At 42.4% G+C, this 24516-nt stretch overlaps 1 protein-coding gene across 1 annotated transcript in view; it reads right to left on the reverse strand.

Annotated features, from left to right (window-relative positions):
* MVB12B (multivesicular body subunit 12B) overlaps positions 1 to 24516 on the reverse strand; it is a 204133-nt gene that overhangs the window by 91706 nt on the left and 87911 nt on the right. The window contains exon 6 of the mRNA XM_007944376.2: positions 7536 to 7630. Within this exon, the coding sequence (XP_007942567.2) occupies positions 7536 to 7630 (95 nt within the window). The remainder of the gene's footprint in view (positions 1 to 7535; positions 7631 to 24516) is intronic.

The raw sequence follows: 24516 nt of genomic DNA on the forward strand, positions 1-24516 counted from the left end.
TTGCTGCACCTGAACCCATTGCTGCAGCCACTGTGTCAATCCATCTCGTTGAGGGCCTTCCCCTCTTTTGTTGACCCTCCACTTTACCAAGCATGACATCCTTCTCCAGGGAATGGACCCTTCTGACAACATGACCGAAGTAGGTGAGACGAAGTCTGGCCATTCTCCCTTCCAAAGAAGCATTCCGGCTGCACTTCCTCCAGGACAGATTTGTTCCTTTTTCTGGCAGTCCATGGTACTTTCAGTATTCTTTGCCAACACCATAACTGAAGAGTATCACTCTTCAGTCTTCCTTGTTCAATGTCCAGCTCTCACATGCATATGAAGCGACTGAAAATATCATGGCTTGGGTTAGGCACATCTTAGTCTTCAAGAAGACAGCAGCATTTTAAAGAGATCTCTTGCAGCAGATTTGCCCACTGCAATATGTCGTCTGATGTCTTGACTGCTGCTTCCATTGATGTTGATTGCAGAGCCAAGTAATATAAAATCGTTAACAACTTCAATCTTTTCTCCATTTATTGTGATGCTGCTTATTAGTCCAGTTGTGAGGATTTTTTGTTTTCTTTCTGTTGAGATGTAATCCATACTACAGACTATAGTCTTTAATCTTCATCAGTAAGTGCTTCAAGTCATCCTCACTTTCAGCAAGCACAGTTGTGTCATCTGTGTATCACAGGTTGTTAATGAGTCTTCCTCCGATCCTGATGCCATGGTCTTCTTCATATAGTCCAGCTTCTTGGATTATTTGTTCAGCATACAGATTGAATAAGTATGGTGAAAGGATACAACCCTGACACACTCCCTTCCTGATTTTAAACCATGAAGTATCCCCTTGTGTTTGAATGACAGCCTCCTGGTCTATGTACAGGTTCCTGATGAGCACAATCAAGTGTTCTGGAATTCCCATTCTTCTCAATGTTATCCATAATTTGTTATGATCTACACAATTGAATGCTTTTGCATAGTCAATAAAGCACAAGTAAACATCTTTCTGGCATTATTTGCTTTCAGCTAAGATCCATATGACATCAGCAATGATATCCCTCATTCCACGTCCTCTTCTGAATCCAGCTTGCACTTCTGGAAGTTCTCTGTCAATATACTGCTGCAATAGATTTTGAATTATTTTCAGTAAGATTATACTTGCATGTGATATCAATGATACTGTTCAATAATTTTCACATTCTGTGGGATCACTTTTCTTTGGAATGGGTACAAATATGGATCTCTTCTAGTCAGTTGGCCAGGTAGCTGTCTCCCAAATTTCTTGGCATAGACCAGTGAGTGCCTCCAGCACTGCATCCATTTGTTGAGACATCTCAATGGGTATTCTGTCAGTTCCTGGAGCCTTGTTCTTCATCGATTCCTTCAGTGCAGCTTTGACTTCTTCCTTCAGTACCATTAGTTCTTGATCATATGCCACCTCCTGAAATGGATAAACATCAACCAATTCTTTTTGGTATAGTGACTCTGTGTATTCCTTCCATCTTCTTTTGATGTTTCCTGCATCATTCAATATTTTGTCCATAGAATCTTCAGTATTGCAACTTGAGGCTGGAATGTTTTCTTCAGTTCTTTCAGCTTGAGAAATGCTGAGTGTGTTCTTCCGTTTTGGTTTTCTAACTCTAGGTCTTTGCACATTTCATTATAACAATTGATTTTGTCTTCTCAAGCTGCTCTTTGGAATCTTCTGTTCAGCTCTTTTATCTTGTCATTTCTCCCATTTGCTTTAGCTATTCTCCATTTAAGGGCAAGTTTCATAGTCTCTTCTGACATCCATTTTGGTCTTTTCATCCTTTCCTGCCTTTTAATGACCTTTTGCTTTCTTCATGGATGATGTTCTTGATGTCATCCCACAATTCCTCTGATTTTCAGTCATTGGTGTTTAATGCATCAAAACTATTCTTTAGATGGTCTCTAAATTCAGGAGGGACATAACCAAGGTCCTTTCGTGGACTTGTTTTAATTGTCTTCAACTTCAACTTGAATGTGCATATGAGCAGTTGATGATCTGTTCCACAATCAGCTCCTGGACTTGTTTTGGCTGAAGATACTGAGTTTCTCTGTGGCCTCTTTCCACAGATGTAGTTGATCTGATTCTTGTGTATTCCATCTGGTGAAGTCCACGTGTACAGCTGTCATTTATGCTGCTGAAAAAGGTATTTGCAATGAATAAGTCATTGGTCTTGCAAAATTCTATCACATGATCTTCAGCATTATTTCTATCACCAACTGGCACCAACTGCCAGTGATTCTTCTTTGTTTCCAACTTGTGCATTCCAGTCACCAGTGATAATCACAACACATCTTGATTGCATGTTTGGTCAATTTCAGACTGCAGAAGTTGGCAAAAATCTTTGGTGATTGGTGTGTAAATCTGAGTAACAGTAGTATTAACTGGTTGTCCTTGTAGGCATATGGATATTATCCTGTCACTGACAGCACTGTACTACAGGATATAGATCTTGAAATGTTCTTTGTGAGGATGAATGCCACACCATTCCTCTTCAATTTGTCATTCCTGGCATAGTAGATCAAATGGCTGTCTGATTTAAAATGGCCAAAACCAGTCTACTTCAGCTCACTGATGCCTAGGATATTGATCTTTATGTGTTCTATTTCATTTTTGACGACTTCCAATTTTCCTAGATTCATACTTCGTGCATTCCATGTTCCAATCATTAATGGATGTTTGCAGCTGTTTCTTCCATTTTGAGTCATGCCACATGAGCAAATGGAGGTCCTGAACACTACTCCATCCACGTCATTAAGGTTGGCTCTACTCTGAGGAGGCAGGTCTTCCCCAGTCATATTTTGAGTGTCTTTGGACCTGAGGTGCTCATCTTCTGGCACTGTACCAGACAAGGTTTCAGGGCTATTCATAAAGTTTTCAGTAATACATCAGACAGTGTTTCACTGCTATTCATAAGGTTTTCACTGGCCAATTCTTTAAGAAGTGGATGGCCCCTTCCTTCTTCTGAGTCTGTATTAGTCTAGAAACTCCACTGAAACCTGTCCACCATGGGTGACTGCTGGTATTTGAAATACCAGTGGCATAGCCTCCAGCCTCACAGCAACACACAAGTCACCACAGTATGATAAACTGATAGACAAGTGGTGGGTTCAAACCACCAACCTTTAGATTAGCAGTCAAGTGTAAACCATCTGCACCACAAATGGACAGTCTCTAGATCTTCAGATACGTATTTTAAAAATGTAATCACATTGCACATTTTGGTTTGTCATCTGCTTTTTTACTGAATATTCACGCACATCTTCGTATATAAATTATTTTCTTTTTGATGGCTGAAAAGTGAAGGCCACTCTATGGAGGTTTCATAGTTTAACCACTTGCTTTTTTTGTACATTTAAGATATTCCTCCCCACAACCCCTTTTCTGCTATTTAAAAAAAACAAAACAGCAGTGCTCATTCTTGTGGATAAATCTCTCCTGCATATCTATAATCATTTTCAAGAAGAAATTCCTCAAGAAGTGTGAGGATCAAAGGTTTGTTTCACAGCCATTTTGTCCAAACAAGGTATGGGAGCTTCTCAGGACTTCAGCACTGAGTCAGTGTCAAGTTCTCTGTCTCACTTCTGTGGGAAAGACACAAATACTGGCTGGACAATGTAGGACAGTTGGTAAATTTCAGCTGACAGAATTTTTCAATACCCCTAAATTTCTGGGCAGCTATGAATGAGGAAGACCGAAGAAGAGTTGATGCTTTTGAGTTGTGGTGTTAGCAAAGAATACTGAAAGTATCATAGATGGCCAGAAGAACCAACAGATCTGTCCTGGAAGAAGTACAGCAGAATGCGCCTTGGAAGCAAGGATGATCAGAGATCGTCTCACCTACTTTGGTCATGTTGTCAGAAGGGACCATTCTCTGGAGAAGGATGTCATGCTTAGTAAAGTGAAGGGCCAACGACAAAGGGGAAGGATAGATCGACAAGACAGATTGACACAGTGGCTGCCAATGATGGCCTCAGGTATAGTAAGGACCGTGAGGCTGGCACAGGGCCGGGCAGTGTTTCTCGTTCTGTTGTACACAGGGTCGCTGTGAGGTGAAGCCAGCTCAATGGCACCCAACAACAGCAACATGAACATATAGGAAGACAGAGTGCAAATCAACGAGGTAAAATCTCATAGAGATAGAAGGGGCTGCTAGGAGGAGGCAGCCCCAGATTCTGGAAGCATTTAAGCAGCAGATGAGGATGATCACCTGCCCCAGAGGTTGTAGAGGACAGTCCTGCTTCAAGTGGACGCTGGCTATGTGCTTTCCTCCCTCCCTCTCTTCTTCCCTCCGTCCTTCTCTCCTCCATTTCTTCCACATTTCCTGAGCACCTCTGTGTGCTGGGGATAGAGCTACATAGGATCTCTGCTGGCTTCTCCAGCAACTCTGAGCAGTGTCTCACCCTTTGCAGGTGTGGTGGGTATGAGCTGTCTTTGTGAAAGGTATAGAAAAAGGGATATATTTACAGGTATACTCTTGAGAAAACATTTAAAAATAAATAACACACACACACACACACACACACACACATATTTATATATATATATATATACCTACTCTTCACTTACCAACATGGTTAGGTTCCAAAGACTAGGTCATTATGAGAAAATCACATTATGTGAAAATTATGGTAGCCTAGGCATAACCAAGACTGTTTGAGAGATCATATGCAAGCTCTGTCTGCTAGGTCTGTTGGGACTGGCACTGGGAGGCATGGAGGCAAGGTTGCAGAGCCTGACTTCATAGCCCCACAGGGTCCTGTACCATGCACATTTGGGGAGTTGGAGCCAGGAAGGGGTCCCAGCTGTGGAGCCTTGGCAGCCGCTCTGTATGGAAAGAGGAGGCTAGGCATGTGCCTCTTCTGGACTTGTGCTGTAGCACTGATGAGCACTCACTATGGACCCCTCCCTCGGCCCACCCCAGACTGTAATTGCCCTGTCTGCCGTGTCCTCCCTCCACCTCCCACCTCCCACTCCTTCTCACTCCTCCTCCAGTAACTCAGCCTTCTCCTTCTTGCCCTACACTGCCTTCCCCATGGCCCTCTAGGCCCACAGGCCACAGGGGCAGCCCACTTCCTATCAGTCACCACTTTTCTTCTGGCGCTCTGACATAACCTTAACCGTCACAGGTAGTGTTACCCTTGCCTCACACCTCGTGTTCGTTATTGCCAGACATACTTCGTTAATGTGCAAAATAGTCGGTAGATTTTTTACCGTTGTCATAAATGCAAAATGTCAGATAACAAGATAGCTGATAAGTGAGGAGTAGGTGTACATACAAATTAAATGTAGGCTGCTTTTCAAATCTGTAATTACATTGTTTTGAAATCTACTTATCTTAGGAAGGGGCTATGAACGAAGGGAACGGTAATCAAACGTTTTCAGGAAGGACACAGGCATACCAGGCATTTGCACCAAAGGCTTAGGCCCTGAAGTCTGCAGTGAACGTGTGCCAGAGCCCATGTGGAGGGAGAGGAGCTTCATGATTCATTTCATTACCAGCAGAACTCCAGCTATCATGGCACTGAGTACTGGGCAAGGGCTAGGGTCTGGGGCACACTTTGCCTTAACTGTTTTTGGAACAAAGCTTTGAAAACTCTAACTTTGCAATACCAAACTGAGACGTGCCACTCGACGCCAAACACTGTTCACATGGGGAGTAAGAGGGTGGTCTCTGCTCCCTTCTAGCCAGAATGACTCACAGGCAGGCTGCCGGTGGGTGGGTGGGCAGGCTTCCCGGTTGCACCATAGTTGCCCAGTGCTGAGCTTGCAGGCCTGATGGAGCCAGCGGGTCCTGCAGGGTATTTCTGGCAGCATCACCGTGGACCCTGGCAGAGCAATTTGGTGCCTGCAGCAGCCAAGGAGGCCTGAGCTTCCTGCTGTCATGGGCTGTAGCCTCAACTACCTCTGTTTGGAAGATAAAATCCAATTGACTGCCACTTACATAAATGTAACAGGAAGTTTCTGAATGGCTTCCCCTATGTCTTGAGGCTGTTACCTTGGTATTGCTAAACTAACAGCTGAAATGAACCTAGACAACACCTCATCAAAGCCACGGAGTGAGGAAGCAGTGGTCCAGAGGCAGACAGGAACATTTGTGCCAAATCAGAGGCAATTTCACTCTGTGGGCCTTCTTCTGCAGAAATGTTCAACAGCTGGGAAAGCCATCAGACAACAGAGGCAAAGTGGGTGTAGCCTAACACTGTGGCTGGAAAGATTTGCAAGCTGGAGAAAGAAACCATCTATTCTGATTGCATTTTCCTTATGAGCATTCTGAACAGGGCTGCCCTGCTGGATTTCACAGGCCTGTTTTGTACCACTCTGCCACTAAGTATCTGGGGAAATATTCAGCTTTTTTACAAAATAGGTCATCTTTCCACATTTGTTACACTCCTTGTCGACTCTGCTGAAATAGCCACAGCACAAAAGAAATTCTCCCTGGGGATGCTTTTCTTAGACAAACATGTTTCTTCTACCCTTTGAGAGCCTGGCTTCTGGAGTGGAGCCAGGGATGAGGGTTTAAGACTCTCCCCGTCCCTCGCCTTCCCCAGCAGGAGTGTTGCCCAGAAATGGAACAACCGGCTTTTGCTTATACTTCCAAACCTATTAGGGACTGATCATAACAAGTAAAACTAATACTGACACAAATTATGCCATTGTTCTATTTCATCTATTTAGTAACCTGAAATTGCAATTTTTAGAAAAAAAAAGATTACCTTTTAAATAACCGACTCATTATGGTACATGAATGAATGCCATGTTCCCATGTTCAAAGTGCCACTCACCATTAAGGATGTGTGCTTGAAAATGACCCCGATTTGCCACTTCCTCCTTATACACAAACACCCCTGACTGGCTGCCCAGGACACTCAGAGGAAAGTCTGTGGGTTTCCTCAGCTCTTAGCAAGTCACCTGCGCTGCCAAGCACATAATGAATCTCAATTCTGTAATAAGGCTTGTAAGTTTTTCCCTCCCTGGGTGAAGGTGAAAAGGAAAGCTAGGACTGATGAAGTTCCTGCCAAGGTAACACTATCAATTTCAAGGCCGAGTTCAGAAATCACAGACTCATACTATGAGGGTGTGAGGGGGGAGACCTCCAGGGTACCCTCTGGCCACAAACCTGGCTTTGAGAAATGAGAGGTGAGGACAGACCTGGATACGGGAGGCCAGGCAGACCAGCACTCAGCTCTGTGCTGCTCCCGGGTCCCCGTGGGAAACCTGCCCGCAATCTGGCAGGTGAACAATGTGGTGACTATTCTCTGGAAACCTCACTTCAAGTCTGTGAAATCCACACACTGTTTTTCATCATTAGTTTTAAAATATGCTGAGTATCTGGCCCTTCCCTAAGTGCTGTGGTGACACAAAGGAAAGGGAAGGCCTAGTCCCTGTAAAAACAGGTCCCTTGCTGGGAAAACAGAGATAAGACGGACAGATGCCATAAGAGGACAGGAAGCATCTAGAAGGAGTAGGTGCCCAGGGCACAGATGAGGTTGTGGCCACCAGCAGTGGCTCTACATACCTGATATGGCATACAAATTGGAGTGCTGGTATTCGTAGTCAGTCCGAGTGCTGTTCCTGCCTCGGAAGGTAGCAGGGAGCGTTAGAGAGATGTGCCTGAGAAAGAAACAGAGGAGAAAGGGAGGTTACAGGGTGCATGGAACGTTCCCCTGGACTGAGAAGGCATCTAACACCGTCAACACCAGACAGTAACAAAGAGCAGGAAGAGTGGGTGCTCCTGGTAAACCATCACCTTCTCTTCCCCAGCCTCCGGTCCTCCCAAGGAATTCAGGCATTTTCATACTCCCACAGCCACCTCTTTCTATACTGGGAAGAATATCCAAGAGCAAGAAAGGTTTCCTCAAGCCTTATACCTTGTCCAAGGTGCTCCAAGAACAGGGACAATTTAGTCCACTTCTCTGCCCACTGGACAAAATACACTAATGGAACCAAAACACTCAGGCTCTGAGCACAGGCCTCTGTTTGTTCTGTCGTCTTGGTGTCATTAGCCATCATTTCATTTTCATAATTTCATTTTCATTTCCATACCAAGGGAGTCCAGGACACTAACAATCACTGAAAGTCAGGAGGCCCATTCCTCTGAATGCCAATGACTCTGCATCCCCTCAGCCTGGAGCACAAACCAGGTGCTCAGGAAAGCACCTTCCCTACTCCACTGCGGCCCTCCGGAGCACAGGCACTGGCCGGGAAGGCTCACCATGAAAATACAGCAACGGGAAGTATTTGATCAAAAGTAAATAACTCATTTGGGATGGTCATCACCACTGAAAAGGGAGATTGAGAGACTAGGAAAATATTTCAATCTAACAACAGGTCTGGAGGACAAGAATCCACCTAGGGTCACTCAGGGCTGGTTTGAAATAGCTCAGTAACCTGAGCTTCAGCCACCTTTGGGCCCTCCCAAAAGGGAAGGGGGTGAAGGAAGAACTTATTACATAAAGAAAGCTTTTATTTACAAGTTTCCTTTTTCACACAATAAATGGGTGACCTTCTGGAATGATTCTTGTGTGTCCGGACTCCTGGAAGGAAAGGCTACTAGGCAGGGGGTGTTCCCACAGAGACAGGATTGAGCTAGAAGCAGTGGGAGCCTCCTGGGCATAAGATGAGCACCGAGGGCTGTAAGGCATTTGGTTTGCCAGGAGGCAGCGTGAGCTTTAATGGCGAACACCTGTGCCACCAACAGCCCGGCTGTACCAACCAGTGGGGCTTTCCTGAGCACTGACTACGTGCTGACAGCTGAGGGGAAAAGCACACTGCAGACACACATACGGAGGTGTGTGTCCATTTAGTGCTCTGAAGTGCAGGGAGTCAATCTGCACTGTGTGTTCACTACAATGCTGACTGAGGGTACAGAGGGGAGCTTCCTCAGAGATCTCTCAGGGGACAAAGGTGCAGGAACAAATCCCTGTGCAACAGGACACGTCCTGGGAGAAAACTAAAAACTAGACGACCATGAAAGGAAGGAACAACATGTTCTGCTAGAGGGGATGGGTTCTTGTGACATCTTCTCGGAGGAGGACACGAGTGTCAAAGGTGTACGAGGCATTTACCAGGGAGTGAGGGAAAACCAACACTTGGGTGTAGGGTTAGGGTTCATAAAGGGCCAGACTGGAAAGGACACTGAATGCTACCCTGAGACATTTGGGCTGAAGGTTGGATTGAACCCTAGGATGAAGGTTCCCAAAGTTTGTTCCACAAACTATGGCACAGGTGAAGGCGTTGGAGTCACCTAGGGACTTGCTAACTCTACAGACTCATGGACTCCCACCTGGAGAGGCCGACTCATGGACTCCCACCTGGAGAGGCCGGCTCAGGGGGCCTGGAGCGCAACCCAGAACCCAGCAGTGATTCTAAAGATTGGCCAGGTTTGGGCGCTGCTGGGAGGGTAAGGAGCAGCTGCAGAAGAGTTTTAAGCAGTTGATCAATGCCTCTGACCATAGCACTCAGTCAGTGAAGCTGAGCAAACAGAAGAATGAATTACTGACTGTGGTTGTGGTTGAGCAGAACTAAAATGACGACAGGTGACCATGCAGAGAGCATGGGCCAGGCCCTGGAGCAGTCATAGCTCACACATTCTCTATGCTCCTCACAACCCACTTGTGAGGTAGGTTCAGGGCTACCTACACGATTTGTAGGGCCCAGTGCAAAATGAAAATGAGAGGCCCTTGTTAAAAAAAATCAAGAATTTCAAGGCAGCACTAGGAGAGCACTAAGCCCAGTGCAGGGCCCTTCTCAGTGTGGGGCTCTTGTGAGTCCAGGGCCCTCAGTGACAGCACAGGTTGCCTGTCCATGAAGCTGGCTCTGGGAAGGTACTATTAATGTACTCACTGTACTAATGAGGGATTATTCTGGGTGCCAGTGCAAGAGTTGTGCTTTCGGCTGCCAAACTCTTAAGATTCCTCAGTCCTAACAAAGGTGCATTCAACTAACTAAGGACATTCTGTGCAGGCAGCAGCTACTTCAAGGGTTAGGGGCATGCCAGAAGGCTCACAAAGGAGGTGGGGCAGTAGCAGACCTTTAGAAGACCAGCAAACCTGGAGGGACGACAAAGGGGCTAGCCAGAAGCCAGAAGAGCGAATGGGGCACAGCTCTACCATTTGCTGGTCAAACGGATGAGTGCCTGGCCCATATCTACACAGAACCCTGTGGCGACCCTGCAATGGAAGGACAGGCAGGCTCTACCTCAGAGTTCACACTCTAGTGGGGGCGGGCGTGAGGATGTCCACAACGTTGCACAAACCCTTGCTTACAGATGTGGGCATGTGAGCCAGGAGTACTATGAGGGATGGGTGTGGGAGGGGCTCTCTGAAGCCTTCCTTGGAGAAGGGACATTGAAGAGGACATCGAGGACAGGCAGGAGTCAGTGAGGTGAGGAGGGAAGGAGGGAGGCATATTCAAGTCTCTGCAGAAAGTCTCCTAAGGAGCAGGAAGCCTGGCCAGTGGGAAAACCCAGAAGAGGCCAGTGTGGCCAGAGCCTAGAAAGTCAGGGACAGAGTGTGGGCACAGGCTGGGTGTGGGCACAGGCTGGGTGTGGGGGCCAGACCACACCGGGCCCAGCACAAGTTCTGACTGTCCTGAAGGATTTTTCCCTGCCTGTTGAAAAGTGAGGAAATAAAACTGAGCCACCATGGTGGGTGGGAACGATAGCAGGAAATTATGATGGAGATGATGATGGCCTTGGGCATCTACTGTGTGCAGACCCTTAACAGTTTCAGTCCAAATGACCTACCATCTGCAGAAGATTGCAGACCTGTCTTGGGAAAATAATTGCTTGGCCTCTGAGCTGCCCCATTCAATATGGACTTCCAGTTCTGAACTTTTTTTTGCCTCTCAGGACATAGGACACTGCCTGGCTGACCACACCCAGCAAGTCTCCCTCCCTTGGCCTAGTTCTCTTCCTTCTCCTTGGATAGTTCTTTCTGGCTCCTTCTCTTCTGATCTCCTAAAGGTTGGTGTTTGCAAGGGTTCTGGCTTAGCTCTCTTCTCACTCCATGCACTTGCCCTGAGCAACCTAATCCATGCCTATACCCCTGGTTTTAGCCACCCACACACACTAGTTCACCTCTCCAGCCTCATCTCTTGTCATTGCCTAGTTCTTCCTCCCCCAGAAAGAAAGGCTTGTAAATCTCTGAATACGCCAAGGTTTGTCAAGCCTCAGCCTGAATCTTTATTCATGTTGATCCCTGTTCACAGAATCTTCATTTCTTCCTTACCTACTCCCAAACTCCTATTCATCCTTCAACCCTCCCACATAGGCATCTCCTCTTTGGTAAAACTTTTCCTGAGCTTGTCCCAGGTTGGACTAGGGGCCTGCATATCCTCTCTTACTCCAGCTATCACAATACACTTTAAATATTTTACTCAAGCCTGTCTCCTTGATTGACTATGTCCTCCTCAAGAGCAGGTCCAAATCTCATTTATTTTGTACCCCATCTTCTAGAATACTTCCATAGAGTAGGCAATTATCAAATAACTGTTGACCAAATCAAGTGTTGAACTCAGTCCACTAAAACCCCTGGGTCTTTTTAAATGTGAACTGCTGTTAGCCTCTATTCTTTCATTCCTATATGCGTGTTTTCCCAATTAGACTCAAGGGGTCTCTGTATATACCATGCTTCCCATTCCTCTCTGCTATGGAGGAAATCAGGTATGATGTAAGAAGACATCATTTGTAGCCGCAACTAGCAATTTTCAAGGGGGAAAAAAGACAGCCAGGAATAAAGTTTCTGATAGTACACAAAGACAATATGTAGTTCATGTTGAATTCATATGAATTTACATTAAAGGCCTGACTGAATCTTTTACAGAGTAACTGCTCAATGGGGATCGGCTGAACTGAAATCAAGTCGTTCAAAACTCCAATGAAAGTAGTTGATGCAAGAGTGTGTGGGGCAGCGTTCAAAGAGCAGAAAGTGGGAAAAGCTCCCCCACCCCCCTGCCTAGGGAAAGCTTTAGGGAAGCAGGATTCCCTATGCTCTAAGTAGCTTCTTTGAATTTTTGCTTCTGTTATTCCTGGACAAAGGAAGCAGGGGATGTGGGGACAGGAGGACAAAAAGGCACATCAAGGCTTTGTGTTAATGAGAATGTACAGTTTGGGCCAAGGGGACAGATTACCTGTGGTTAGATTGAATAAAGAAGTCACCTGCTGAAGGAGAAGTAGCCCAGGGGTACTCTGGTGTCAGATTAGCCTGAAAGTGACAGACAGATGAGGAACGGCTCTGGAATTAGCTGAGTCTCAGAGCGAATGATATTCTAGCTCCACAGCAATTGGTGGAGGCCCACATGCAAGGCACTGGGCTGGGTGTGCTCACATACATCACCTTGCCTAATCCACTCAGCAACACTTTTAGGTGGGAATAATTATCGCCATTTAAGAAAACAGGAAACAGGCTTTCAGAGGCAAAACTAGCTGAAAGAGAAAGCTAAGAATGAATGAAAAGGTTAGTCCACATGTAAACTGGAAATTATTATTATTTTAAAGTTACCCTGATACATCATTCTGACTACTCAACCAGGAACACACTATCCATCCTGAAGACCTTAGGTCAAATACCAGTGCCACCACTTAGTAGCTAGGTGGCCTTCAGTGGGGTGTGCTGTGTCCTAGTACACATCCTGCCACAACACATGCAGAGTAGTTAGCAGAGAGCTAGGCATAATGTGAACACATAGGAAGTGCTTCAGCTGTAGTTCCTATTGTGATTCTCCCCATGCCTATCATCTGTGGCATTACTTTAGAGTCTGGCTCATGAAAGCTCACTGCAGGGCCATTATGAAACCCACTGGTGTCTTCCCTCTACATTCAGAATGAAACCCAGACTGTTCCATTGTTGTGTCCCACAGTCCCATCCTCCAGTCTCACTGACTTGTTTTTGGTTTCTCTATTGCCTCACTCTCATTTCTGCCTCAGGGCCTTTGCGCATGCTAACCCTCTGCCTGAAACACTCTTCCACCAGTTCTCCAGAAGCTAATCCTTCTTTTCATTCAGACCACCCTCTCAGAGACACTTTCCCTGACCACCTTCCCTGAGGAGGCACCTGGCCTCCAGTCATTCTCTTACCATACCAGCTTTCCTCTCTGTATAGCCCTCCCCACCGTACAGAACTGTCCCATTTGTTTATGTGTCCTCAGACCATGATCTCCATTGGACTTTCTCTCTCCACCATATCCCAGTACCTAGGTAGTGCCTAGCACAAAGAAGGCACTTGAAAAATGTTAGGTAGAAACATAAAATCACCTAATACCTGTTGAGTGAATGAATGAACCTGATTCTGACTTGTAATTAGAGATTTTGAGAAACTTCCAGGAAGGCTTCCAACTTGTCTCTGTTTTATCCCTGGAACTAGGATGGTTAATGGTTTGGAAAATATAACTCTAATTCATGGATATTTTGATGTGAACAGTATATGGACTCATTGTGGAATTGTTTGAAAAGTTAAAAAAATGGAATCACATTAAATATCAAACAATAGGGGGCTGGCTAAATAAACAGTGGTACAACTGCCCAGTAAAATGCTTTGCAGCCATTTAAAATGTTTTAGAAGATTATTTTCCACCACTCATCTGTCAAGTTTGTTGTGCTGCAGTGGTTTGAGTGTTGCTGTGAGGCTGGAAGTTATACCACCAGCATTTCAAATACCAGCAGGGTTACCCACGGTGGACAGGTTTCAGAGAAGCTTCCGACTGAGACAGACTAGGAAGAAGGATCTAGTGACCTACTTATAAAAACATACTGACCAGTGAAAGCATTATGAACAACAGCAGAACACTGTCTGATACAGTGCCAGAAGATGAACCCCTCAGGTCAGAAGGCACTCAAAACAGGAGATGAGCTGCCTCCTCAAAGTAGAGCTGACCTTAATGACATAAATAGGGTAAAGCTTTTGGGACCTTCCTTGGCTGACGTGCCAGAACCCAAAGTGAGAAGAAACAGCTACAAAAACCCATTAATAATCAGAATATGGAATGTACAAAGTACAAATCTAAGAAAATTGAAGTGTCAAAAATGAAATGGAACACATAAAGATTGATATGATAGGTATTAGTGAGCTGAAATAGACTGATACTGGCCATTTTGAATTGGACAATCATATGGTCAATTATGCTGGAAAGAACAAACTGAAGAGGAACGGCATCACATTCATTATCAAAAAGAACATTTCAGCATCTATCCTGAAGTACAATGCAATCAGTGCTAGGATAATATCCATATGTCTACAAGGAAGACCAATTAATATGACTATTACTCAAATTTATGCACAAGCCACTAATCCCAAAAAGGTAGAAAATGAAGATTTTTACAAACTTCTGCAGTCTGAAATTGATCAAACATGCAATCAAGATGCATTGATAATTACTGGTGATTGGAATGTGAAAGTTGGAAACAAAGAAGGATTGGTAGTTGGAAAATATGGCTTTGGTGAAAGAAATGACACCGGAGATTGCATGATAGATTTTGCGAGACCAACAACCTATTAATTGGAAATACCTTTTTTCCACAACATAAACAGCAACTAGACACACGGACCTCACCAAATGGAATACAGAGGCATCAAATCAACTTTATCTGTGGAAAGAGACAATGGAGAAGGTCAATATCATTAGTCAGAACTAGGTCAGGGGACAACTGAAGAGCAGACAACCAACTGCTCATATGCAAGTTCAAGTTGAAGCTGAAGAAAATTAAAACAAGTCCACAAAAGCTAAAATCTCATGAAAGAGCTGATGCACTGAACACTAATGACCAAAGACCAAACAAGTTGTGGGAGATGACATCAAGGTATAATACATAAAGAAAGCAAAAGGTCATCAAAAAGACAGAAAGAAAAGAAAAAAAGACCAAAATGATTTCAGGAGAGACTCTGAAACTTATTCTTGAATGTAGAGTAGCTAAAGAGAACAGAAGAAATGATGAAGTAAAAGAGCTGAACAGAAGATCTCAAAGGGTGGCTCGAGAACACGAAATATTAAAATGAAATGTGCAAATACCTAGAGTTAGAAAACCAAAAGGGAAGAACATACTTGGCATTTTTCAAGCTGAAAGAATCGAAGAAAAACTTCAAGTCTTGAGTTGCAATATTGAAGATTCTATGGGCAAAATATTGAATGATGCAAGAAATATCACAAGAAGATGGAAGGAAGATAGAGAATCACTGTACCAAAAAGAATTGGTTGACATTCAATCATTTCAGGAGGCAGTATATGATCAAGAACTGATGGTACTGCAAAAAGAAGTCAAAGTTACACTGAAGGCATTGGCCAAAAACAAGGCTCCTGGCATTGACAGAATACCGACTGAGATGTTTCAACAAATGGATGCAATACTGGAAGAGCTGACTTGTCTATGCCAAGAAATTTAGAAGACAGCTCCTGGAAAGGATCTGTACTCGTGCCCACTGAAAAGAAAGGTAATCCAAAGGAATATGGAAATTATCAAACAATATCATTAATATCACATGCAAGTAAAATTTTGCTAAAGAGAATTTTAAAATGGCTGCAGCAGTACATTGACAAGGAACTCCCAGAAATTCAAGCCAGAATCAGTAAAGGAGGTGGAATGAGGAATATCGTTGCTGATGCCAGATGGAGTGTGGCTGAAAGCATGGCATAGCAAAAGGCTGTTTACTTTTGTTTTACTGACTATGCAAAGGCATTTTGACTGTGTAGATAATAACAAATTGTGGACAATATTGTGAAGAATGGGAATTCCAGAACACTTAATTGTGCTCGTGTGGAACATGTACAAAGACCAAGAGGCAGTCTTCGAACAGAATTAAGAGGACACTGCATGGTTTGAAATCGGGAAGGGTATGCATCAGGGTTGTATCATTTCACCACATTTATTCAATCAAACTACTGATTAAATAATCCAAGGAGCTGGACTATATGAAGAACGTAGAGCACTAGGATTAGAGGAAGTCTCATTAACAAACTGCAATATGCAAATGACACAATCTTCCTTGCTGACAGTGAAGAGGACCTGAAGCACAAACTGATGAAGATCAAAGCCTTTAGTATGGATTTCACCTTAATGTAAAACAAAAGTCCTCACAATTCTACCAACAGGCAACATCGTGATAAATGGAGAAAATACTGAAGTTGCTAAGGATTTAATTCTACTTGAATCCAGTCAATGCCCATGGAAGCAGCAGTCAAGAAATCAAACTACAATCCAACACCCACTCCTGATTAAAAAAAAAAAAAAAAAACCTCTCAGCAAAATAGGAATAGAAGGGAAATTTCTTGACATAATAAAGGACATACAGGCAAAACCAACAGCCAATATTAATCTCAATGGAGAGAGACTGAAACCATTCCCCTTGGAACAGGAACCAGACAAGGATGCCCTCTATCACCACTTCTATTCAACACTGTATTGGAATTCCTATCCAGGGCAATAAGGCAAGAATGGGAAATCAAAGGAAGAAGTAAAACTATCCCTATTTGTTGATGATATGATCCTATACATAGAAAACCCAAGAGACTCAGCAAAGAAACTACTGGAACTAATTGAGAGACTAAGCACAGTGGCAGGATGCAAGATAAATATACAAAAATCAGTTGGATTCCTCTACACCAGCAAAAAGATTGCTGAAAAGGAAATAAGGAAATCAATATCATTTACAATAGCTACAAAAAAATAAATACTTGGGAATAAATCTCACTAGGGACACAAAAGACCTGTACAAAGAAAACTATAAAACACTACTTAAAGAAACCATAAGAGACCTACATAAATGGAAAAACATAGCAAGCTCATGGACAGGAATATTGAACATTGTGAAAATGTCAATACTACCCAAAGCAATCTATACATTCAATGCAATCCCAATCCAGATCCCACCAACATTCTTTAAGGATATGGAAAAACCAATCACTAATTTTATATGGAAAGGAAAGAGACCTCAGATAAGCAAAGCACTATTGAAGAAGAACAACAAAGTAGAAGGTCCCACACTCTCCGATCTCAAAACCTACTATACAGCCATAGTAGTCAAAACAGCCTGGCATTGGTACAACGACAGACACATAAATCAGTGGAATGGAATTGAGAACCCAGAAATAGATCCATTGACCTATGGTGAGCTGATTTTTGATAAAGGGCTGAAATTCATTACATGGGGAAGAGATGGTCTCTTTAACAAATGGTGCTGGCAAAACTGGATATCCATTTGCAGAAATGAAACAAGATCCATACCTCACAAAACTAACATACACAAAAACTAACTCCAGATAGATCAAAGACTTAAATGTGAAACCTAAAACTATAAAGTTCCTCAAGGAAAAAATAGGGGCAAATTTAGGTGCTCTAATTTATGACATAAATAGACTGTTAAGCGTATCCCAAAATGTACAAACAGCAGAAGATGAACTAGATGAATGGGATCTTCTAAAAATTAAAATTTTATGTGCTTCAAAAGACTTCTCCAATAGAATAAAAGAGAACCTACAATTTTGGGAAAAAAGTATTTGACAATGAAATATCTGACAAAGGACTTATCTCTAAAATTTATAGAAAACTCCAACACCTCAACAACAAAGACAAACAATCCAACAGGAATAGATACATCACCGAAGAGGATATTCAGGTAGCCAAAAAAACATACAAAGAAATGTTCACAATCATTAGCCATTAGAGAGATGCAAATCAAAACAACGACGAGATTCCATCTTGCCCAGCACTAACAGCAAAAGTTCAATAAGACAGAAAATAACAAAAGCTGGTGAGGATGTGGTGATATTGGGACTTGCATAAACTGCCGGTGGCACTGCAAAAATGATATAATCACTGTGGAAAGCAATATGGCGATTCCTTAAAAAGTTGAAATTAGAAATACCGTTAGATCCAGCAATCTCATTAAAAAAAATAAAAAACCAAATGCACTGCTGTTGAGTTGGATCCAACTCATAGCAACCCCTCCTTGGGTTTCTGAAGCGGTATCACTATGGAAGTAGATTGACCAACCTTCCTTCCAAGGAGTGGCTGGTGGGTTTGAACTGTCAGACTTCTAGTTAGCAGTCAAATGCCTTAGGCACTATGCCACCAGAGCTCCTGGCAATCCCATTACTAGGTATATACACCCTAAAGAAGTGAGAGCCAAGACAAGAACAGATATATGCACACCCGTGTTCATCACAGCACTATTTAAAATAGCACAAAGATGGAAACAACTTAGGTGCCCATCAAAAGAAGAATGGATAAGCAAACTATGGTACATACACACAATGGAATACTACACAACTCTAAAGAATAACATACAATGGGCAAGACACCACGTAACATGGATGAAGTTGGAGAACATCATGCTGAGTGAAGTAAGTCAATCACAGAAAGACAAATATTGTATTAATTCATTATTGTAAAAAGTCAAGGAAAGGTTTATATATGGAAGGAACTTTCTTTGTTGGTTACCAGGGGTGGGAGCGGAGGGGAGGGAACACTACAAAAATAATAATAATAAAATAAGAAATCAAACTACATATTGCATTGGGCTGCTGCAAAAGACCTTTTTAAAGTGTTAAAAGTCAAAGATGTCACCTCGAGGACTAAGGTATACCTGACCCAAGCCATGGTATTTTCAATGGCTTCACAGGCATGTGAAAACTTTACAGTGAATAAGGAAGACTGAAGAAGAACTGATGCATTTGAATTAGGGTGTTGGTGAAAAATACTGAATATACTACGGACTGCCAGAAGAATGAACAAATCCATCTTGGAGGAAGTACAGCCAGAATGCTCCTTAGAAGTGAGGCGAGGATGGTGAAATTTTGCCTCATGTACTTTTGGCACATTATGATGAGGGACCAGTCCCTGGTGAGAGACATCATGCTTGGTAAAGTAGAAAGTTAGCAGAAAGGAGGAAGACCCTTAAAGAGATGGATAGATACACTAGTTACAACAATGGTTTCAAACACAGCAATGATTAAGAGAATGGTGCTGGTACTAGGCAGTGTTTAGCTCAGTTGGGATGCTATGAGTTGGAACCAACTCAACAGCACCTAAGAACAATAGAAGATTATTAAATGAAAAAAGGCATGAAATACATATTTTTATGCTTGAATTTGTGACCAATTAACCCGACATGTTTTCCCTTTTTCCTATAGCCTATTTGTGTAATGAAGTTATGTCTCGTTCATGACACTGATCATTACAGAAGAAAAAAGAAGAAACCACATGCTTCAGTAGACTGTGGGCATGACATGCTGAGCTCTTTTGAAGTTCTTAAGCCACAAGAGAATAATAAGAATGAGTAGATGCTTAATACCATCAATAGAACTGAGAAGTCCAAGAAAATGATGGTCACCGGTGCTGCCATGGACAGCAATTCCAGAGGAGTGATTTCAGGGGGACCCAAAGTTAATTACTCCCTAGGGAGAGCTGTGTGTTTTAGCTTTTAAAGATCAGATGAAGGAGAAGTTGACCCAAGGATTCTGGAAACCACCTCTACTTAGGGAGGCACCTAGAGATGAAGAAGTTTTGGTACCATCCTCAGTAGGTCTTGGGCCACTGGAATAAGGGACTGACCATCAGAGGTCAACTGTTTGTTTGATTTATTGTTATTCCAAAACATATTTGGTAACTAGAACAGTCTCTGATTCCTATGGGTGCTTTATCAAGCCCTCCTCCTTCTACCCCTGCCCAGAGAAGAACCCGGAGAAGCCCAGGTACATCCTACCGAGTTGGAACATGGTGCTGCTTCTGGTGGCAAACACTGTGTATCCACAGGAGGGACTGGCTATTCTATAAGAAGTAAGTCAGTGTTGCACATGCTGGTGACAATGGCTCTAGCTAAATAGATGCTGAGGGAAATTTCATTTCTCCCCCAAGTCAGTCTCAGGTACCTTATTCAATTAACATGTCCACTAAGCTTCAGACAGCTCCATATAAAAGCCCTTCAGTAACAGAATACATTTTATTATGTGACAATAGTTGCAAACACGATTTATTTCCTTTGATGGGATTCTGCTTTTCCTTGTTAATTTAAATCTGTATTTTCTAGTGCTGATTCTATGTCTACCTGAATTTTTAAAATGTTACTATTAATCTTCTGGACCCAGTGGCCACATATAATGAAGATGGCTCTGCCCTGGCAGCAGCGAGGCCTTCTGTCTTCTCAGCCTGTCAAAGGGAAGCATCAAGGGAATGGTGATAGAAAGGCGGAGGCAGCTCCTGGTTAGAGACACACAGCCTTCTTATTTCCCCTCCAAATGCCCCACACATATATTTGTGCCCCCAAAAAATAAACCTCTAGGACATGAAATTGCAACTTTCATTCTACTTTCTGGGATTGCAAGTTTGTATTAAATAAATCTTCTAAAAACCACTTTCAGGGGCAGCAGTTTCAAAGTGTGGTCTGGGGGACCTCTGGGGGTCCCCAAGATTCAGGGTGTCTGTAAGGTCACAACTATTTCCATAATGATACTAAGATATCTGTTGCCTTTTTCACTCCTATTCTCTCACAAGTGTACAGAAGAATTTTCCAAAGGCCATATGATAGATGATGATATTACTCTGCTATCTGCTTGCACCTTCTTGTGTTTTATTGTTCTCGGTTCTAATTTCTAGTCCAGTAAATATAGATAAACATAACCCTTATAAACAAAAACTCTTTAGAGTCCTCAATCATTTTTAAGAAAAGTCCTGAAACCAGAAAGTTTGAAAAGTGCTGTTCTAGAAAGCAATGTGTTAAATGTGACTCTGAAAAAGACTGAACTGTGAAGTTCATGGGATTGAGCTAAGAGCAGTAAGATAAAAAAGGCTGGTCTCAACCACAGTTTGAGTTAATAGTTGAAGAAAAAGATACCTATGAAAAATATGAAAAATTAATAAATTGTCACAAGTGAAAGGAAGATGAAAATGGCATTCATTTGGTTAGGCCAGGCAAGCAACTATTTTTAAGAATTCAGTTTAAGAATAAAGTAGTCTACCATCCATAAACATATATAGGTTTCACAGAGTAGCATAATGCCTAAGGCACTTGACTGCTAACCAGAAGGCTGGTGGTTCAATCCCAACAGCCACTCCTCGGAAGGAAGGTTGGGCAATCTACTTCCGTAGTGATACTGCCTTGGAAACCCAAGGAGGAGTCATTATGAGTGGGGTCCGACTCAATGGCACATAATAACAAACAACATCTCTACCTTGTATTAATATGTGCTGCAGATATGTCCATGAATGTAGTAGAACATACAGGGGACAAAGTTATGAAAACATCTTAGTTGTAACTAAACAGCTTAAGGGAATGAGTCACTAGGTTTGGAGGCTCAGGACCATATTCTCAGGGCACACTGAGGTCAAGTGGCATAACACAGTCCACAAAGACAACATTTTACATCCTACTTTGGTGAGTAGCAACTAGAGTCTCAAAAGCTTGTGAGTGGCCACCTAAGGTGGAACTATTGGTCTCTCCCATCCAGAGCAAAGAAGAGTGAAGAAAATCAAAGAGGCAGGAAACAATTAGTCCAAAGAACTAATGGGGCACATGCACCCCATCTTCCATGACCCTGAGACCAGAAGAAGTAGATGGTGCTCAGCTACCACGGCTGACTGCTCTGAAAGGGATGACAGTAAGTGGTCCAGGAAAGAGTGTGGGGAAATGTGGAACAGAATCCAAAATCATAAAGAAGACCAGGCTTACTGGTCAGATGAAGACTGGTGGAACCCTCAAGACTGTTTTCCCTTAGACACCCTTCAAGCTAAGAACTGAACTTAACCCCAGTGACTCAACTGGCAGCCAAATAATAGACAGGCCTATAAGGTGAACAGTAATATCAGGAGGGTATGCACTCATAAGACCAATCAAGCACATGAGATCAAGAGGACAGCAGCCGCCCAAGGATAGATTAGGAAAGAGGGAAGGGAAGGGAAGGAAGATGGAGGGAAGGGGTGGGTATAGGAAGGAAGAGGGATGAATGCTGTTACAGTGCGGGGATTGCAGTAAATGTCACAAAACAGAATATGCATGGATTTTCTTAGTGGAAAACCAATCTGTTTTGTAAACTTTCATCCAAATCATTTTTTTAAAGAAAAAAGTAATCTAAGACTTGTGAAGGTTTTTGCTTTCACCTATTATTAATCCATTAACTTGAACCCAAACCAAACCAAACTCATTGCCATTGAGTTAAATTTGACTCACAGCAACCCCCTTTGGGTTTCCAAGGCAGTAAATCTTTATGGAAGTAGATTGTCTGATCTTCCTTCTGCGGAGGAGCTGGTGGGTTTGAACCACCAATCTTCTGGTTAGCAGTCAAATGCTTTAGGCACTATGCCACCAAAGCTCCTTAACTTGAACCCACACAAGGGCAAATGGCAGAACTGTACTAAGTGACAATATATATAATTGTATATATGTAAGGGAAGAAAGACCAGAGCAGAAATAAAAATGTAACATGACCCAAGAGAGTCACAGAATTATTCTAGAGAAGAGAAAAGGGAAGGGGTAAAATCAATAAGTCCAGAAGGCCTAAGATTTGATACTTTTTATTTAAATGAGTCTTGATTTAAAAGGCATGGTATGACAGGAAAGTAATACCTGCCTAGATATGCCAACTAATGAAGAAGAGTCAGGAGCCTGGCTGTGGTAGCTCTGGATCAGTTTCCTGGTACAAACTCCACCACAAAGTTTCCCTACGACATTTAGATTCCTTTTAGACTGACAGTGGTGAGACACTTAGAGAATGCAAATTTATACTTGTGAGAAAAGGAAGTGAAGATAAGATTACTCTAAATATTTAAACAGTATATTCCAGACATGAGGAGGAATGACATTTGCTTATTCATACTTTCCTTTCACTGGTTTAAAGAATCAATTAAAAAATTCAAATTAGGAGGGTGAAACGATACATACTCTAAAAAGAAACCTGGACTGTATGAATTGTAGGGCCAATGATGGCTCTAGCCAGCCTCCTGGCAGTGAAGTCCTATGAGAAACTAATGAGAATAGGGAACTGCAATGAAGATTCAGAATACTGTCTACTAAATAATGAGCACTCAAGTGAGAGGAAGGGAGGAGAAGTGTAATTCATCTTGTCTTTTGGCCAACGCCTAACCTACAAATATATATATTTCTTCATGTAGGCCTATAAAAAGGATTATACAACAAGATATAAAGAACATTATCTGGAAGGCACTGAAGAGCCAACCTCTGAAGAAAAATTACTGTAGGATGGAGAAAAAAGTTATCTGCATTAGCAACAAGGCAGAAATTTTAATAAATGAAAAACTGAATCAGTGGTATTGTGGATAAACCCCAAAGGATTTTCCAGAATGCAGAGAAAGAAAGAACACAGAGATGATAATTACGAGTAAAAATATGATAAATATGGAGAACAAAACCAAAAAAACCAAACCTACTGTCATCAAGTCAGCTCCCTAGCAACCCCCATTGGGTTTCCAAGGCTGTAAATCTTTATGGAAGTAGATTGCCTCCTCCACCTCCTCCTCCCATGGAGCAGCTGGTGACTTTGAACTGCTGAACTTCTGGTTAGCAGTCAAATGTCTTACCCACTATGCCACCAGAGCTTCTTATAGAGAACAAAGACTAAACTAAATATTCTAGGTATTTGTAAGAAATCAGAACTGAAAGAGAAGTAACAATTAAAAACAAAGTTCAAAGCTGCCCTGACTAGAAAAAAAAAGACAAAGACTTACTTATAGAAGACAATAGAACCCCCAGTAATACAAGTAAAATCAATAAAGAGACCCATCAATAAATAAATCCTGATTCCAAGACATGCTATTAAGGTACAGTAATCAAGACATTGTGGTAATGGCATAAAGATAGACCTATAGATCAAGGGAATGAAAAAGAGATTCTAGAAATAGACCCACACATATATGGTCAATTGCTTTTCAACAAAGATACCAAGACAATCCAATGGGGAAAGGGTAATCTTTTTAATAAACAGTGCTAGAACAATGGATAGTTACATGCAAAAAAAAAAAAAAAAAAAAGAGAGAGAGAGAGAACTTTGACCCTTACCTCATACCAGTTACACAAATATTAATTTGAAATGGATTAAACTAAAACTATAAAACTTCCAGAAGAAAATCTTTGTGACCTTGGGGTTGGCAAAGATTTCTTAAATAGGACACAAAAAGCACCAACTACATAATGAAAACCTCCAATAATTTAAACTTATCAACATTCAAAACTCTTGCTCTTCAAAAGATGTTATTATGAAAATGAAAAGGTAAGCCACAGAACAGGAGAAAATATTTGCAAAACACATATCCAACTTATATCTAAAATATATAAAGAACTCTTACAACTTAATTGGATTGTTTAAAGACAATCCAATTTTAAAAAAAACTGAACAGATGCTTTGCTAAAGAAAAATATATGAATGGCAATGAGTACATGAAAAGATGTTCAATATCATTAGTTATTGTTGTTGTTGTTAAGTGCCGTCGAGTCGTTTCCGACTCATAGCGACCCCATGCACAGCAGAACGAAACACTGCCCGATCCCGCGCCAGCCCCA

This window comes from Orycteropus afer, unplaced genomic scaffold (assembly GCF_000298275.1).
Source record: "Orycteropus afer afer isolate SDZICR_OR568_19922 unplaced genomic scaffold, OryAfe1.0 scaffold00123, whole genome shotgun sequence".
NCBI lineage: Eukaryota > Metazoa > Chordata > Mammalia > Tubulidentata > Orycteropodidae > Orycteropus > Orycteropus afer.